Below are 18,611 nucleotides of genomic sequence, written 5' to 3' on the forward strand. Positions count from 1 at the left end.
CAGTTAATCCCTTAAAATGAAGTATAATGGTACTGTTTAAGAAAATTATTGATTTTAATGAAGTCAAATATTTAAAAGATGATTGAAGGTGATATTATAGTGTTCTCGTCTTCAAATAGAAGTCAGTAGGTATACTAGAGCAAAACTTTAATGTTCCCTTCAGGATTTTTGTCACATCTGTGTGGAGGAAGCTTCCTTAGAATGAAGTTTTTCAATAAATAGCCTTCTCTCCTCATTAATCTCCTTTGGATGAGCTCTAAGAAAGATAACGTAAATGCAGTTCTCATCCATAGTGTTGTGACAAGGTTCTGGTATATTTATTTAAGAAAAAAGAGGTTACTTTTATCCACAATACCTGTCCAGATCTTTCAAAAACCATGGAACAAACTAATGCTCCCTGTGTGGTGCAATGGTAGGCAATGGACCATTTGGGTTTGTTTATAAATGTATGAAGTTAGTGATTGTCAGGGAACCAGTCTATAAAAAAAATCTTATAGTGATGCGTTAGAGTTGATCAGAAGCAGCATGTGTGTCTGTTTTTGTAACTGGGTGATCTTTCATACTTTTTCACTGTGTCATATATTTTCTTCTCTTTATTCATGTTGTTCCCTAACCCTAGAATGCCTGCCCACCCCCTACTTTATTCTTCTGCTCTCCAAGGACTACCTGTCTCTCAACTCAGTCCTTATCTCCTTTACAAAGTTTTTCCAGATCCCAGTAACCCAGAGTGATGTTTCCCATAACAATCTGATATTATTTTTACCAGTTAGTTTGATTTTTTTTTACCTGACCAAATTGTAAGCTGTATACAGGGAGGGCAGGGACTATATTTAACTCTTTGAGAACCCAGCAGAGTACCTCTGGAGATGTGAAGGGCCTTCCTGGCCCACAGTCATATAGATAGTAAGCAGTTGAACTAGATTTTGATTCTGAATCTTTTGACTCAAAACTCTACTGCTGCTATTTTGCTTTATGTTATGCTGCCTCCAGTGAGTGATTAAACAGAACACTGAATTTGGAGTTGGAAGACTTGACCTCATTGTGATTTAGTGAATTTCAATTCCATTCTCTTTGCACTTACAGACTTTTCCACCTTTTTAGAAATTCCAATGTCTTAAATGTTTTCAACGGTACTACATTTTATAGAAAAGGAATTTAGACATTCTTCTGTTTCTCATTTTGTATTAAACACTGTTCAATAAATTAATATACACAGGTGTTTTCTTTTTTTAAAAAATTATTGATATTTTTTGTTTTTACATTGCCTAAATTTCTCCGTGTCCCTTCCCCTCCCCCTTTCCTACTCGATGTAATGCATTTTTTTTCATTTTTTTCCCACTTGATAGTATTTTATTTTTTCCAATTACATGTAAAGATAGTTTTCAACATTCACTTTTATAAGATTTTGAGTTCCAGGTTTTTTTCTCCCTCCCCTCCCCCTTCCCCAAGATGGTAAGCAATCTGATATAGGCTATACGCATACAATTATATTAAACATATTTCGACGTTAGTCATAATGCATTTTTTAAAAGGAAAAACAATCAGCAAAATTGATTAATACATCAAAAAAATCTGAAAATAAACACAGTGTTCTACTCCTAGGGACTTCCTAACTCTGCAGAGGAGTGAAGAGAAATATCTTCTTTGGGGCCATGTCTTCTTTGGGGTCATTCTTACAAAAATGTAATTTCTTTATTGGATGGTGTTTAATTCCCTCAAGATAATGGTGGTTGAGAATTTTCCTCAGTTGACCCTTGTGAAAAATAAATCTCTGCCATACCAAGTTGGTAATATAATCAAATTATATCTTACGAAAATGCTGTGGTTTTGTCTTCTCATTTATCAGGGTTGAATTTTCTTTTCTTTGTTCTTTTGTTGTGATTACTATATTTCTCCCCCCTCTCTCCCCACCCACAGTGAACCCTTTAAAGAGTAACAGATTTACACTTTCCATTGTAATTTTTTGTTTTTCTCATTTAAATGATTAGTACCAAAACTGGAAAGGAAACTAGTCATAAAAAGTTCCATTTTGTTGAAGTCCATCATCCTCCCTCCTGCTGAAAGCTTCATGCTGAAGGGAGGATCTCTGTAGTGACCTTTTTCCATTTAACTAGCACAACTACTGGGCTAAGTGTTCTCTCTCAGTAGTCTGATTGCGTGATGGAAGGGCTTTGTATCAAAATGCAGGGGAGAAAAACATTTTCATTATTTAGTTAAAGATCATTAACTTAAATATTTTGGTTCATTGTGAATATTACCCGGCAGAAAAACAAATGAGCCTGGCTTCTTTATTTATACTTTTTTGGGGGAGGAGGTGCAATATAGTACATTTGTGATATGCATGCTTCTGTGTCAAGTGGTAGGCTTTACTGGAATATTTGAAGATGATTCCAACTATTAACTTTTCCAAATTTAAATTTTATTTGTTCTTTTGAACTTTATAATCATCAGCCAACACGAATGTTTTAGTATATAAAGAACAACAACAAAAAAAGGATTTATATATGAAACCATGAACTTCCATTACAAAGTTTTTTAAAAGTTGAATTTAAAAATTTTAAATGCTCATAGCAAAATTGCCCTTTTTGTGTGTCCCCCTCTGAACTTTTTTCTTCCATATGCTTTTGAAATACTTTATTGATATTGTTAATGTATTATTTTAAATGTGGCATTTTATGAGAGCTATCTGATTTTATCAGTATGGGGTAACTCCTCCACTATCATAGTTCTGAGCTCCTCCACACCTTAGTAGAAGGTCTTCATGAATTACTGTCACTGGGGAAAAAAAATCATCCATTTATGGCCAACCCCTTCTGGTGTTAAGCATTTCCTTATCTAACCAGAGACAGGTCCTTGATCTTAGACGGTGGACATCATAACCATGTAATGAAAGCCTTTCTAGCTTAGTTGAACCTGACACACCTTGTACTCTTTTGACATATTCTTTGAGAATCTTCTTTCATCTCCTCACTGTGATAGGGTAGGACTTTAGTGGAAGACTTGTCATGTTAGTAAGTTCAAAAACCTTAAAAGAACAAGTTGTTTAATTGCATTGTTATCTTAAAGTGTGTATTATGAGTAGTTTTCAGTGAGTATGGGAATATATTAATCTTAATTCTAGAAACCAACTTCATTCTTTCAAATCTTTAAGAAGCAAACATCTGAGTTGACAGTTGAGATAATAATAAATCCTGTGTGGTAATGTTTTTCTTTATACTCCAGACAGCAAGTCATTTAATTTTGTTGTTATTTAAATAAAACAGGAGGCCACCTATTTGTCCCTCTTTTATCCTGAGTTCAAATCTCAGTTTTGACATTGCCTGACTTTGGGTAGATCACTTAACTTCCATGACACTCAGTTTCTTCGTCTATAGAGTGAGTGGGTTGAGGTAGATGGACTGGGAGGCCTCTTCCAGATCTAAAATTATAATTCTGCGAATTGTAAAATGAGAATTTTTTTTTTGCACTCAATCTCATAGGATTGCTGTGAGAATTTATTGAGATAGTATTTGTGAAACTGTTTTATTAAGCATAAAATATGATTAAATAAATGTAAGTTCTTACTGCTCTCATGCTTTGTTATGTATAAACCATTGTTATTTTTCAAAGTGCTCTTGATATAAATCGAGGATTCTTTTGTCTGCATTTAGGGTACTATAACTGACTTGAGTAGTTTTTTTCAGGTTCCCACTCTCCTGGTGGCATCTTGGATTCCTCTTTCTTTCTATATCCCTGTTCTATATTTTTGGGACTGATTCTAAGGGTTGACAAAGAGATCACGTTCTCTTGCCCACTCCCTGACATTTGGCAGTTAATTGTGTGTAAGTGAATACTTATCTGGTAATTGATACTTCTGTACCACCAAATGGTGAAAGCAAAACCCAACACATAATTCATTTATATTCCAGTGACATTTATTGTATTTTTTGTCATTCTTTTGTTTTAGTCATGTTCAACTCTTTGTGACCCCATTTGGGGTTTTCTTGGCTGTGATATTGGAGTCATTTGCCATTTCCTTCCCCAGTTCATTTTGCAGATGAGGAACTGAGGCAAACTGGGTTAAGTGACTTACCCAGGGTCTCATAGCTATTAAATGTCTGAGGCCAGATTTGAACTCAGAAAGATGAGTCTTCCTGACTCCAGGCCTTGCACTCAATCCACTGTGCCACCTAGCTGCAGTTATTGCAGAGATGAATTATAGCTTGAATGCATAGTGAGTCCTTACAGAGTATGAATGCTGCTTCTGACTCTTGGGTACCTCCAGGTGAAGGACACACTCCTCAGGCCTACAGCTTTCTTTGGTTCTATGTAAGCTTTCCCCACAACAATACAAATATCTATGTCCTAGTATTCTGTCTTCTCCAGCAATTGTGTTTGAGGCTAGATTGCTCTTGTTGCTGATATATAGTGGAAAAGCCCCTCTTTTAACATAAGTCTTTATCAGTGAGGCTCCTCACTTCTCAAGTGTTCTTAAAGACCCGTGAGTACAAATTGATCAGCTGGTGTGTTCATGAGTTAGTGGCCTTTTCTGAATGTTAATTGGCTGGAGCACAGGAGCCTAGGTAGTGGACAGTCCTTTATTTAGTCATACTCAGTACTTTACTCATATTTTATTGACTCATGCTACTCAGTAGACCCAGATATGGGTGCTCCTTGTCTGGGGGCAAACTAATGATGGATTTGATAGACTGGTTTCCGCATTTAACCTAAGATTGATACATAGGCAGTGGTTATTTTAGGATTGGCATTTTGCTCAGTTTATATACTAATAAGTAGGTTGACAGAATCTGCTGTTATCTTAGAGCAGAGAAAGAGGGGCATAACTTTTTGTAAACATTAGGAAAAAAATATCTTTTTTTTTTTTCATTTTTGGCACACACATGACAGTCCATCTCCAGACTTTTGAGTATTTTCTCTGTCTTTCCCCTATGCCTGAGCTCTCTCTCCTCATACCTGCCTCCTGGCTTCTCTGGTTTCCTTCATATCTCAGCTAAAGTCCCACCTTTGCCAGAAGCCTTTCTCCAAGACTTTCTCCACTTTATCCTCCATGTATCTTGTCTCTGTACGTAATTATTTGTATGTTCTCTACTCCGTTAGACTGTAAGTGCCATAAGAATGATGATCACTTTTCACCTTGCTTTGTATCCTCAGAGCCTAGCACATAGTAGGTGCTTATTAAATGCTTATTGACTAACTGACAAATAAATATACAAGGCTCCAGGTAGCCTTGTAAAGAAAACTAGTAACTCAGCAAGCAGCAAGGATTATAGTAAACCATACTTAATATAAAAATTTCTTTTACATAGGAAGAGTCTCTGAAAATTAGAGTTACATTTGCAGTTACCATAAATAGTAGTAATAATAATGTTATAGGATTGATCCATCACTTAGCCCCAGTTCTACAGGCTGAAATTCATGCATTAGTGGCACTGCTAATGGTAAGATGCATCATAGAAGCCAAAATAAGGCAAATGGATAATGAAAATAAAGACTTCTCTATGTTCAGTTGATGCTGAATCCTGCTGGTGCTAGCTCCTTGGTTCCTTTTTTTTGCCCTCTTTATTCCTTTCCCATTGCCACTGCCCTATTTCAGGTTCTCTTTATTTATCACCTGGATCATTGCAGTAGTCTAGCTTCTAGTCTCTCCCCTTTCCAGTCATCCTTGAAATGGCTGCCAAAATAAATTTCCCAAAGCATAGTTCTGATCATGTCAGTTCTTTGCTCCAGTGCTTTTAGTGGCTTCTTATTTCTTATATAAATAAAATAAAAATTCCTTAGATTGGTAATCAAGGCCCTCCACATTCTGGCTCCAGTCAGTTGGAGCTCTGTTTATGCTCACCTGGACTTACCAAATGGCTCTTGCACTTATCCAGCATTCTCCCACCTCATAGCATTTGTTCGTGTGCTTCCTCACACCCATGGATCTTTCTTGTCTTTCATGACCCAGCTTGGGTGCTGCCTCTTCCATGAAGCACCACAGGGTTGCCCATCTAGGACTGGAAGGGACCTCTGAGGTCATCTAGTTCAGTCCCCTCATTTTACAGATGAAGGTGACATGACTTGCCCACCTTCCCACAGGTAGGAAGTGCCAGAGCCAGGATTTGAACCCCAGCACTCTGTGTTTCATTCTACCAATCTTTCTATTGTACTACATTGCTTTTGTTTATCCTTTCAGATCAGTGATTACTCCCTTCAGAAATCTCATGACATTTTTTTTAACCTTTTCTGTTTCTTCATTATATTCTACTTCATTTTTCTAGGTATTTGTAAAAATGCCTTCTCTCTCCCTGGTCTCCCCCCCCCCCCCCCCACCACCAGTAGCAAATTCTGTAAGGTTAGGAAACTGTGCCAATTGTTATCTTTGTACCCCAAGCACTTAAACATGTGTAATATCAATTAAGTTGGGTGTCTTTAATTGAGTCTTACTAGGTGCTAAACCCCAGGCCCAAACCCCTGTCTACTAGGTGCTAAGCCTATATGGGTGTGAAGCCCTCAAGGTCCTAAGGGGAGTTGCTAAGACCAGAGCCAATAGTAGGAGCCTAAGTTCTGGTCGCGCAGATGACAGTTTGATGACGGGCTAAAGAGTGTATAAAAAGAGAGAGTAGAGCTATTTGCGGGAGGCTCTCACTCCTGGAGGCGCGGGATTCTGAGCAGCCAATTTAAGGGCCTCCAGGCTGAATTCAGATGATGGTTTCTTGGTAACTATGAGCTGTATTTGGTCTGTTTATGAATATATGTTTGTAATTTGTATTTGCTCTAAAGTTCAAGGTGCTGGCTTTTTCCCCTGAACTAAGTGAATGATATTTATATGTTGGATTGAAATAAGATTGTTAACCCTCTTAACGTTGCTTTCCTTAGTAAAGCAGATCAAAAGAACCTGGGCTTGCATCGTTCTTGTTGTTGGGCCTGTGTTGGTTTTTCACCCCCACAACAGCTGCTGGCCGGATTGTTGCAACAACCTGCACCCCATGTTTAGGCACTTAGTAAATTTTTGTTGCATTGACTGGAATAGGTGATTCTGTTAAGTATCAGAGTAACTGCCTGTTATCTAACCTTACTGTAATGTATACTCACAGGTTTTGGGTCCTGCTCCTAGATGGTGTTCATTCTTAGACAACTTGACTGAAGAATTAGAAGAGAATCCAGAAAGCACAGTTTATGATGATTATAAATTTGTCACCAGGAAAGATCTTGACAATCTAGGTAAAAAAAAATGTTATGGTCATAATTTTTTTTCCCTTTATTTTAATTTTAAATATAAGTAATGACTGATACTTCCTTGATGTTCTGATATGGGCAGTGAATAGATGTAATTCTCAGCTGAAATAATATGCTCTCCTTTATAGATAATAGTCACATCAATTATCTCTACTAATGGAGAAGAGCAGTGGTGCAGACCATCAGAAACGACTTTCCTACCTGGCTCTGGAGGTCAATCTGACTTTTTTGAAATCACATTTAATAGCTGCAGCTAATATTTTTGTTTATTCTTAAGATGCTTCATTCATGCTCTTTTCTTTTTTACATACATTGTCAACTACCCAATGACTCCTCTCCCAGAAGAACCCAACAGTTAATGAAAACAAATGAACACATTAGCTGGGTCTCAAAACATGAATGTGACTTCTTCTATATCCATTGTCTGCCATGCCTTTGTTGATAGGTGGGAAGCATGTTTAACCATTAAGTCATCTGAAGCCACTGTTGGTTACTGAAGTGGTCAGAGAATTCTTCTAATGTTGTTTTCATTCACATCATTTGTTATATTATTATTGTATTATTTTTTTTATGTCATTATGGTCACGATACACTGTTCTTCTGGTTCTACTGAAGCTGAGTTTCATTTCATTCCTGAGGTACCAGTTAGGATTCAGTAATGGGAGGAGTTAGCAAGCATTGCATTAAATATTTCTTCATACTAAGAGTATCAAAAATTAGTTATAATTTTTGTACTTACTTCATAGTGATGAGAGTAGACCAAAAGTCCTAGAGGTTATCAGCAGTGCCATTGGATACCTGTTTGAATAGAAGTTGTAGAAAAGAAAACTTTTTCATTGTATTAGGTTGAACTCCCTGACAATTAGAGCTGTGTGTGAAGTGAGTTCCTTTTTATTCATTAGAAGTGTTCAGGCTGATTCTAGATGATACTTCTCAGATACTTTAGACCAATGATGTTAAACTCAAATAGAAAAGAGGTCACAAAACCATACACAAGGATCCCTAAAGGCTATGTATTGACTTAGAAAACCACATGTTACTGTTATCTATGTTTTATTGTAATTTCATTTATTTTAAGTATTTCCCAATTATATTTTAATCTGATTCAAATCAGCCCATACTAAGCAGTGTTGTGGACCACATATTTGACATCTGTTGTAGAAGATATCTTTGCTTTGAAGGTTGAACTTACCTCTGAGATCTTTTTCAACTCTTAAGATTATATATTCCTATAATTCTATTACTTTTTTCCCTATTCTTTTTTTAATTTTAGACTTCAATACTAAAACTTAAATAGATAATAAGAAAAGAAAAAGAAACATTATAAAATTTAAATATTAAAACTAATATAAGAAAAGAAAAAACATGTCATGTGTACAGCAGAACGTGAGAGAGGATTCGAAATATATAGCAATAAATTTCCATTTCAAGAAAGCCTGTATATTAAATACTGCATGTTATGTTGAAAGCTGTCCATCTTTTCTTTGCTTCCTTGTAGGTTTTCTTTTGTTCTCTGCTGTACACTTTTTACTTTGTTCTTCCTTTACCCCCATCCCCCAGGCTACAATTAAGCATGGATATATTTTCATATAGATACTGATATATACTTACACATATACATATATACACATATATACATAAACATATACTTTGCCTAAGACATTCTACTTCTGATTTTTGTTGCTATGTTTGTACATATCTCTTATTTCCTGTCCCTCCTGACTTCTCTACTTCTGCCTACTACTTTGCCCTCCTATTGCTTAATCTACCCTCCCTCCAACAATCCTTCCCTTACTCTCCCATTTCCATATATCTAAACATAACTCTATACCCCTTTGACCTATTCCCTCAACTTCCCCTCTAAAGATCCCTCCCTTCCTTACCCTGCCATTCCCATTAATTTAAGCACCCTTCTATATCTTCTTTTAACCTATCCCCTCAGCTTCCCCTCTAAAGCTCTCTCCCTTATCCTCCCCCCTGCCTATCTGCTTAGTGATTTATTTCTTTCTAAATTTAGCAGACTTTTATACTTTTCTAGATGTATATACATTGTTCCCTCTTGAACCTATTCCCGATGAAGGTAGGTTTCCAGAACTAACAACCCTTCTCTCCCATCTCATTCCTCTTTATTGATTCTTCCTCTTGTACCTCATTTGTATAAGATAGTTACTCTTTTTAGCTGTTTTTGAATGGTTTTACATTTTTGAAGTCATATGCTCACATCTACCCCAATCTTTCTTAGGGACTATCCAATTACTAATAACAATCTTAGCCATCCTTTTTATATTTTACATATGTAAAAGGTAAACAGTCTGTCCTTATTGAGTCCCTTGTAATGGGTCTTTGGTATATACCTTATGTTTCTCTTGATTTCTTGTATGTCAGATCTTCTAAGTTCAGTTCTGGGGTTTTTTTTGTTTTTTTTTGTTTGTTTGTTTTGTTTTGCTTTTTTAACAAAGTCCTGAAAGTCTGACGATTCATTAAATGTCCTTTTTTTTTTTTCTTCCCATTCATAATTACACTTAGGTTTGCCGGGTATGGTGTTTTCAGGTGGAGGCCCAGTTCTTTTGCTCTTTCATATATTGTGTTCCAAGACCTGTGGTCTTTTAGTGTTGCTGCTGCTAGGTCTTGTGTGATTCTAATTGTGGCACTTCCATATCTAAATTTTTTTTTTCTTGTTTGTAATAGTTTATCCTTGAGCTGGGGGTTTCAGAATTTGACTAGTATTCCTGTGGGTTTTCCTCGTAGAATCTCTTTCAGGTGGTAATGGGTGGGTTTTTTTTTTTTTTTCTATTTCTACTTCCCCACCTTGTTCTAATGCTTCAGGACAATTTTCTTTAATTATTTCTTGTCTTATGGTACCAAGATTCTTTTTTTGATCATAGCTTTCAGGTAGTCCAATTATTCTTGTTTTCTCTTCTTGATCTGTTCTCTAGATCAGTTGTTTTCCTTATGAGATGTTTCACATTCTCTTCAGTTTTTTTTATTCTTTATATTTTGCTTTTAGTATTTCTTGATCTCATACCTTAGCTGGCTTCCCCTTGCCCAGTTCTGATTTTCAAGGAGTCATTTTCTTAAGTTTCTGGATCTCCTTTTCTAATTGGTTGACTTTTTTTTCATAATCTTCTTATTTTTCTTGGATTTTTTTTTGTTCTTCCTCAATCTCTTTCATTAGATTTTAAAATCTTCTGTAAGTTCTTCTATGAATTGTATTCTATTTCTATAATTCTGGAAATATAAAAGTGACTGTTTGACATTACTCTTTGGGGTAGAAAAGTGTTTCTTTGCTTCAGTATCTTCCTCTGAAGATGAACGCTGGTCTTGTCTATTTCCATAGTAACTCTCTGTGTTTGGATTCTTTCTCCCTTGCCTGTGTATTTTTTTTTTTTTTGGTACTAGGTTAATTTTTGTAATCACCCCTAGTCCTGGGGTGTAGGGGATGGTGCCTCTGTCCTCAGATCCTCCATCAGTCCTCCTCTCTGACCTTGAACCCAAACCAAAACCTCCAGTCTCCTGTAAGTGCCCACAGCCAGTGGTGTCCCTGCCACACTGCTTCTGCACTCGCCAGCCCTGTGCTGGTTTCTTCTTGCCACTGGCAGCATCTCTTCCGCACAGCTAGGGCTGGGGGTAGAGTTCCTTTTCAGCAGAGGTTCCCTCAATCTTCTCCAATCTTTCCCGGTTCGGATGTCCAACTTCCTTCACTGTCCCCAGGGTAAAATTTCCTGTGGCTGGGCTGAGGCAGCCTCTAAACCCAGCTCACTCCAGGGCTCACTGCTTGTCTTTTAGGGCATCACTAGCCTGGAAGTGTTTACTTCAGATCTTCTCTGATTGTCCCAGGAGGACCCCCATTCTGCCCCTTCTCTTATATGTTTTTACTGCTCTGTGTTAGCCCAGAGGCCCTGTTTTATCTCTTTTTGTGGAGGAAAATCCTGAGAGCTTGGAATTTTCTTACCTACTCTGCCATCTTCCCAGAATCTTCTCTAATTCTGTTACTTTTAATAGTTAATATTTTAAGGTTTTTATTTTTGAGGAAATACTTGCATTTCAGCACATTGGCATTTAAAAAGAAAAAGTTATGTGTGAAGAACAGTTACCTGTGCTACCAAGGTGTGATATTATTCCATCTGAGTAGAACAGGTTTTGAAATACATCATTAATCTCAGTTAAGTAATGTCGTTCCTGTTGGGTTTAGGGTAGCATTTTTTACCTAATAAACAAGCAAACAAAGAAGACACCCACCACAAACTCAGAACAAAACAAAAAAACTTCAGTTCCTACATGTTAGAATTCATGCACCAATCCCCTTTTGTTCATGTATATTTTAGTTATTTTAACTCTGGAAGTAACAAAATAAAATATGTCACTCAGTTCCTTTGACATGGCACACTATTTTCTGCTAATAAACAAGCAAACAAAGAAGACACCCACCACAAACTCAGAACAAAACAAAAAAACTTCAGTTCCTACATGTTAGAATTCATGCACCAATCCCCTTTTGTTCATGTATATTTTAGTTATTTTAACTCTGGAAGTAACAAAATAAAATATGTCACTCAGTTCCTTTGACATGGCACACTATTTTCTGCAAAACTATAGTCAGAGTAAATAGCAGGTCATTCAGAATGGGAGAACTTAAGGATTCATTTTTATCACAAGTCTGGACAAGATTTCGTTTTCTTTATAAGATAAATGCACAGTAGTGTCTTTGAACGTATTAAGAAAAGATATAATCTTCTAGTGGATAACACTAGAAGTCGCTATTGGTAGATAGTGAAAAGCTCTTAACTTTAAAAATTTTGCCTTTTTTATAGCTGTGTCTTAATCACATCAAATCTCTCACCATATATTTCTTTACTTTCCTCACATATTTGCATTCTAAAGCTCAGTGTCTTCAGAAAAGAGAAAATACACATTGTCTTAAAAACAGGCTATATTGAGCATTGAGATAGAACTCTGTGTAGCTACTTTCCTTTATGTTTCCAGAATGATAAAAATAGAATATAAGTTTATTATCTGAGTGAATTTGAAAAGTTTAGATATTTTTCTTTATGAATCTTCTTAGTGACTTCATATTGGGTACTTTTAGTGATGGACTACATCAGTCTTTTCTTGTATGGTTTTTTGAACTCTTCTAAAAATAGATAAACTATTAATAAATAGCTGTTTGTTTGGAGCCAAATATAGACTTAGATAAGAAGATTTAGGTAGTACTCTGCTAAATCTAATCCTATATGTCATTGTTAAAACACATAAGAACGTATTCCTTTCTCTTTCTAGGATCAGGTGACTGAATGTAGAAAACTACATATAATATTGTACTTTCTTAGCTTTGCTTGACTATTTTCCCCCCCTTTTTTTATAAGAGATGGCTTTCTGAGGTTTGTGGTGGGAGGGACCATTTATATGGTGCTTTAAGGTTTGCAAAGTGCTAACAGATATCTGTTTTTATCCTCATAACATCCCTGTGAGGTATTATTATACCCACTTTACAGATAAGGAAATTGAAGCAAACGGAAGTTAATTGATTTGCCCGGGGTCACGGAGCTAGTTATGTCTCTGAGACTGGATTTGAACTCAGGTCTTCCTATTTCTAGGTCCAGCACTCTGTCACCTGCTCAACATAGCTGCACTATATGAGACCTGTGGTTTCAATGACATAGATTTATTTCAAATGAGAACATTCCCTCTACTAATGAAGGTTAGCACTCCCTCTGCCAATAAAATCAACACATGATAGTCGTAGAGAGTTGCCTAGAATACTGAGAGGTTAAGTGATTTCCCCAGGATCACATAGCCAGTACCTTTCAGAAGCAAAACTTGAACCCAGGTCTTCCTGGAAGCTGTTTATCCATCATATCATGCTGGGAAATGAAGGCAATGTAAAAATAAGATATTGACAGAATTTTAATTCTTAAAAAAAGATAACATGTACTTTTTATTTGTACCTGAAGGTAAAAAAAATCAGTGAGCAGATTTCCCCACAAAATAAGCAGAATTAGAAAACTAAAAGCAATGATACTTGGTTTTCACTTTCCTCTTATTTTCAAGGTATAAGAAATGGTAGCAAATATATTGTTTTGGGTATTAAACATAATTGAATTGCTAGTGATGTAGATGGAGTGGGAGGTGATTGGGGGGGACCACAAATAGAAACAGAGGTTTCTGGGAGTTTGATGGTGAAAGGGAAAGGAAAAAGTTTCTTCTAGAATCAAATGCACCCTCCTCTGTTTGTTGTTTAAGCTTCTCTGGGTTTATTATACATCACTCCCTTCAGATACTCTGGTGAAGCCAAACTGGTCTTCTTTGTGTTCCTCACCTTTCTCCTTGCCTTTACCGGCTCTGTCCTCGTTTAGAAAGTTCTCACGTTTTTTCCCTAGTTCTCATTAGGGCTTAGCTCTTAGGTATATATTACCATCTTCTAAATGATCCCCATAGACACCAGTGGACCCCACCCCCCCAACCCATCTCTTCTGAATTGCCTTTTCTTTCTTTTGTATATATTTGAGAGAGAGAGAGAGAGAGAGAGAGAGAGAGAGAGAGAGAGAGAGTGTGTGTGTGTGTGTGTGTGTGTGTTAGAATTCATGTACCCCGCCCCCCAACTCTCTCTCTCTCTCTCTCTCTCTTTCTTTCTTCTCTGAGGGAATGTAAGGTCCTTGAAGGGAGAGACTTTCATTTTTGTCCTTGTATCTTAAATGTCTAGCACAGTTCCTTGAACACAGTAGGCATTCAATAAATTCTTGTTGATTGATTAATCCCCCCAAAAGTTATTTGGTTATTTAAATATGGTTGTATTATTTTTTTCTATCAGCTTTCAGCTTCATGAGAAGAACAAAGAAAGTGAATAGCTGGAATAGCTCAGAGTTGGATTTTCATCTTGTTCAATTTTGAAACTCATAATAAATCTGATATTCAGCAGGTCATAGAAATTCCTTTTCTTTTCTTTTTAAAATTAGTTTGTTTTTTAGATCGTGGCTTAAGTATTAGCTAAAAAGGTATAAAAGTCTTACCCCAAAAGTACAACATCCTAAATTCTACTCAACTCAAAATGATTTCACTATTATGATATTTATTATTTAATATTTAGAATAAGAACTAATTGATATTAGTGGGATGAGGGGCATGTAGAGATTTTTGATTTCCTTAGTGCTTTCATATAAATCAAATCTCAAGACTCCTGACTGTTTTATAAAAAAAAATAATCAAATCAAATGTGGCAGGTTTTGTGATACTGAAATCAAATTTAGAGAAGGTTTGTTTCCTCTTTGATATATTTTTTTTAAAGCGAGCTTTTTCATCCTTCCTAGGCCTTACGCATCTCATTGGATCACCTTTACTTCGGGCATATATGCATGGTTTTTTCATGGATATAAGACTCTATCATAAGGTAAATATATAATTAAGATGAGTTCACTTAGGAAACTATGAATGTATAGAGATTTTTCTCCTACATATTTTCATAGTATGTTTAAAATAAAATAAAATAAAAGAATGTCATTGTTCTTTAAAATTGTACCCCTAGTGCTTATCAGTTACATTGCTTGTCTTAACTTTTTCTTGTAAAAAGGTGAAATTAATGGTAAATCCATTTGCTTATGAAGAATACAGGAAAGATAGAATTAGACAGAAGATTGAAGAAACTCGTGCACAAAGAGTCAAATTAAAGGTAAACATTTCTGCTTTTGAATCTTACTGAAGGAAACATTCTTTTTTTGAAAACAAGGTTGTATTTCACAAGACTGTATTATGTGGGTTGTATCGATTCAGTTTGCTGTTTGTCTTTTAAAGCTTGATTTTGTGTAAAACATAAATTGACATCTTTACAAAAACTTGTGTATATATTATGTTATTTTATATGAGTTCTGTGACATACCTGGACAGGACTTTCTGACTTGGCCTGGTGGTCTATCCATTGCACCACCTAGCTGAATATGTTTATCTATTTAAGCATAATATTTTTCTTTTGTGGATAGCTTTACTTTATAGTGAATATCTACTTGTAACATTGGAAATCTGCCAAGAGAGGATGATTTTGATTTGTTCTAAGAACATCTGATATTACTCTCTTGAGTTTTTACTTTTCCGTCTCCCCTTCTTCCTCTCTTTCTCTTGAGCTCCCTTTCTCTCTTTTTTCCTATGTGGTTATTATTGTTTCCATAATGGCCATTTCTTATGCACCTTTGATCTCCCTCTCTCCCTCCCTTCATTTTTACCCTCCTCTTCCCCCTCCCCCTTTCCCTATGTTCTTCTCTTTCCTCCTTCTCCTCCTCCCTTTCTCTCTGTTTCTGTTCTTGCTATTTGTTTCCACAATGGTCATTTTTTTATACACCTTTGATATTTAGTACATTTGTGTTTGGCTTTGGGAAAGATGCCTAAGACTACAAACAGTAACTGGTAATTGGCCCATTATGTATGTTTATAAAGAAGATATTTTTGGCAACTTTATTATATATCATTTGGGGGAAATAGAAAAATAATTTTTGTTTTGGAGTTGTTTTAGGATGCTCCTATTTCTTTTCCCTCCCAGTTTATTAGTTATTTAAATATTAAGTGGGGCAGGATGAGGTTAAAACTTAAAGGTATTATTTCATACTGTATTCTAAAAAGCTAAATGAAAAATAAAGAGAAAAAGCAAGCATTATTTGGAACAAGATAGTGGACTAGACATTTTCTCTAATCTTTACAACCTCTTAACCTCTCTAAAATAGGAATTATACGCAACCAATAAAGGAAACATTATTTGAAGAGTTGACAGGTCCTCATGTGGGTTTTGCCAGCAGGATGGCCTTTCAGGCCCTTGGTCTTGTCTGAGATAACAGACAGCTTCTCCTAGTTTGTCCTGTGTCTTGGGCCACAGAAATTGGAGAAGGGGGTCTTTTAAAACTACCAGCAAACTTCCTGACAGCTTATTACTCAATGCAGTGCATCAGGGCCAAACTAATTCCTGCAGTAACCAACAGCTTCATAAAAAATAGTGTGGTTGTGGGTAAAAAATCTTAATTTTAAAAATTACCTTTATTATAGAACTTTTACCCTTTAAAGCTAACTTTTCAAATTAGTAGACAAAGGAAGACATTGCATTTAAGGCGTACATTTGACACAAAGTAGTTATGTGAACATGGGCAAGCCATTTAACTTTTCATTGCCCCTGTGCAATTCTCTAAGAGTTTACTGGTCTGTGTAGGAGAAAGGAATTTCTACCATGGGTGTTTCCTATGCTAATGAACTTACAGATGCATACACTGATACAGATGCATACAAAGCTAATTTTTAAGTCCAAGGGATGTATGTTTAAGTGCCATTATGCTCCTTCTTTTTCAAATAGAAACTGCCAAAGGTTAACAAAGAACTAGCCCTCAAGTTAATTGAAGAAGAGGAAGAAAAGCAGCGGTCTGTTTGGAAAAAGAAACTTAAGGTAAGATTGTTTATGAAAGAGGAGAGTCTTGAGTGGATTTTGTTTTCAGAATTATCATGCTCCTTCCAGAATATTTTAAACAATGAGTTTCTCATAACATTTTTGAAAATTTATTTGCTTTGTCAATAGCTATCCCTCCTTGAATTTTGGAGCTTAAGATTAGTCATTTCTTTTGTGATCACTTTTCATTGTAGAAAATTAACCAAGAACTTTTCCTTTAATTATTTCTCCTTGTTCTGTTTTCCAGGTGGATTATTTTTCCAATGAGATAGTTCATGTTTTCTTCTGTTTTTTCATTCTTTTGATTTTGTTTTATTGTTTCTTGATGTCTCATGGAGTCCTTAGCTTCTACTTTCCAAATTCTGATTTTTAGGAAAGTTTTGTCTTCGGTGAACTTTTGTACCTCCTTTTCCATTTGTTCAGTTCTGCTTTTAAGTAGTTCTTCTCTTCAGCAGATTTTTGTGCCTCTTATGCCATTTTGCCTATTCTGTTTTTTAAGGTGTTATTTTCTTTTTTTTTTTGTGCTTCCTTTACTAAGCTTTTGACTCTTTTTTCGTGATTTTCTTACATAATTCTCATTTCTTTTCCCAATTTTTACCCTACCTCTCTTATTTGATTTTTAAAATCCTTTTCTAGCCCTTCCATGGCCTGAGACCAATTCACATTTTTCTTTGAGGCTTTGCATGTAGCTGCTTTGATTGTTATCTTCTTCTGAGTTTGTGTTTTTGATTTTTTTATTGTCGTAATCACCTTTCTGTGGTTAGGTTCTTTTGTTGTTGTTGTTTGCTTATTCTTCTTGCTTACTTCTTGAGTTTTAACTTTATGTTAAAGGTAAACTCACTCCCAGGGTGGAAGGGGCTCTGTTCCAAGCTTTAAGTTTTTCATGTTTTCAGAGCTACCCCAGGGGGTCTGCAAGCTCTTAGATCTTCTAAGGTGGTATGATCTACATCGAACTGTGGTCAATGCTCTCCTGACCTGTGCTTTGGTCTGTGAGTGACCATAAGCACTCTCTTCTACCCTGGAACTAAAACGAGGGTCCCCACTCCTGCTAGTGCTCCTCCTTGCCCCGGGACTGCAAACTGAAACCAAGTATGGGCAATACAACAGAGTCCTTTTCCCTCTGCCAGCAAAGGGTCCCTTGTAATCTTCTGACCAGCTGTTCAGCACCCTTACTGTCTCCAAAAACCCCCTACACTTCTGATTTAGTCACCCCAGGTTCTTCTGCTGGCTTGCAGGGCACTCTTAGCCCAGTGGGACAAGACTTTCCTGCTGACCTTTTAAGTTGTCTTGTGCTGTCAGATTGTTTCACCTCATCCTTTTGTTGGTTCTGCCTCTGTAGAATTCATTTTGAGGCATTGTTTTAATGGGTTTTTTGGAGGGGAATATGGGAGAGTTAGGCCAAATCCCTGGCCTTGCTCCACCATCTTCTTACATTGTGTTTTAGAACTCTTCCTTCATCAGGTTAGTAGTGACTTACCAGGCATTGTCATCGATGAACCATTGAATATAGAGGTATTTTCCATATACTTAAAGATTACCTCTAATTTGACTGTGTGTGTTTTTGGATTGATATCTATTAAGTAGAGCACAGAATTTCCTGCACTGGTGAGCAGAAGGTACTGAATCTTAGTTTCTTCTGGGTGACTAAAGGTAATCATGATATAAATTACCATATTCTGTTGTCTGTTGTAGTGTAGTAATAGCTGTAGGTTAGGGGAGGCAGCATGATATTGTGATTATAGCACTAGATTTGGAGTCAGAAAGACCTGGCTGGGTTCAAAATCTGGCTTTGTTGTTTACTACCTATATGACTTTGGCCAAGTCCTTTACACCCTCTGGGAATTCTGTTCCTCTTCCTCAAAATGTGTGATTGAAATGGAGTCTTTAGCATTCCTTACAGTGATAAGTGTTATATATTCCTGTGGTTCTTTTTCAGTTTTTGTGAGTATTTTTATAGCTTTTCTGGTCTTTCCTTGTTGTT

General features: G+C 36.2%; 1 protein-coding gene across 2 annotated transcripts in view; it reads left to right on the plus strand.

Moving 5' to 3' along the window:
- NOL10 (nucleolar protein 10) overlaps nucleotides 1–18,611 on the plus strand; it is a 108,459-nt gene that overhangs the window by 67,305 nt on the left and 22,543 nt on the right. For both annotated transcript variants that reach the window (XM_036751965.1, XM_036751966.1), the window contains 4 exons: nucleotides 7,077–7,203; nucleotides 14,523–14,602; nucleotides 14,783–14,881; nucleotides 16,541–16,630. In XM_036751965.1, coding sequence (XP_036607860.1) covers nucleotides 7,077–7,203; nucleotides 14,523–14,602; nucleotides 14,783–14,881; nucleotides 16,541–16,630 — 396 coding nt within the window. The remainder of the gene's footprint in view (nucleotides 1–7,076; nucleotides 7,204–14,522; nucleotides 14,603–14,782; nucleotides 14,882–16,540; nucleotides 16,631–18,611) is intronic.

Source organism: Trichosurus vulpecula, chromosome 3, assembly GCF_011100635.1.
Source record: "Trichosurus vulpecula isolate mTriVul1 chromosome 3, mTriVul1.pri, whole genome shotgun sequence".
NCBI lineage: Eukaryota > Metazoa > Chordata > Mammalia > Diprotodontia > Phalangeridae > Trichosurus > Trichosurus vulpecula.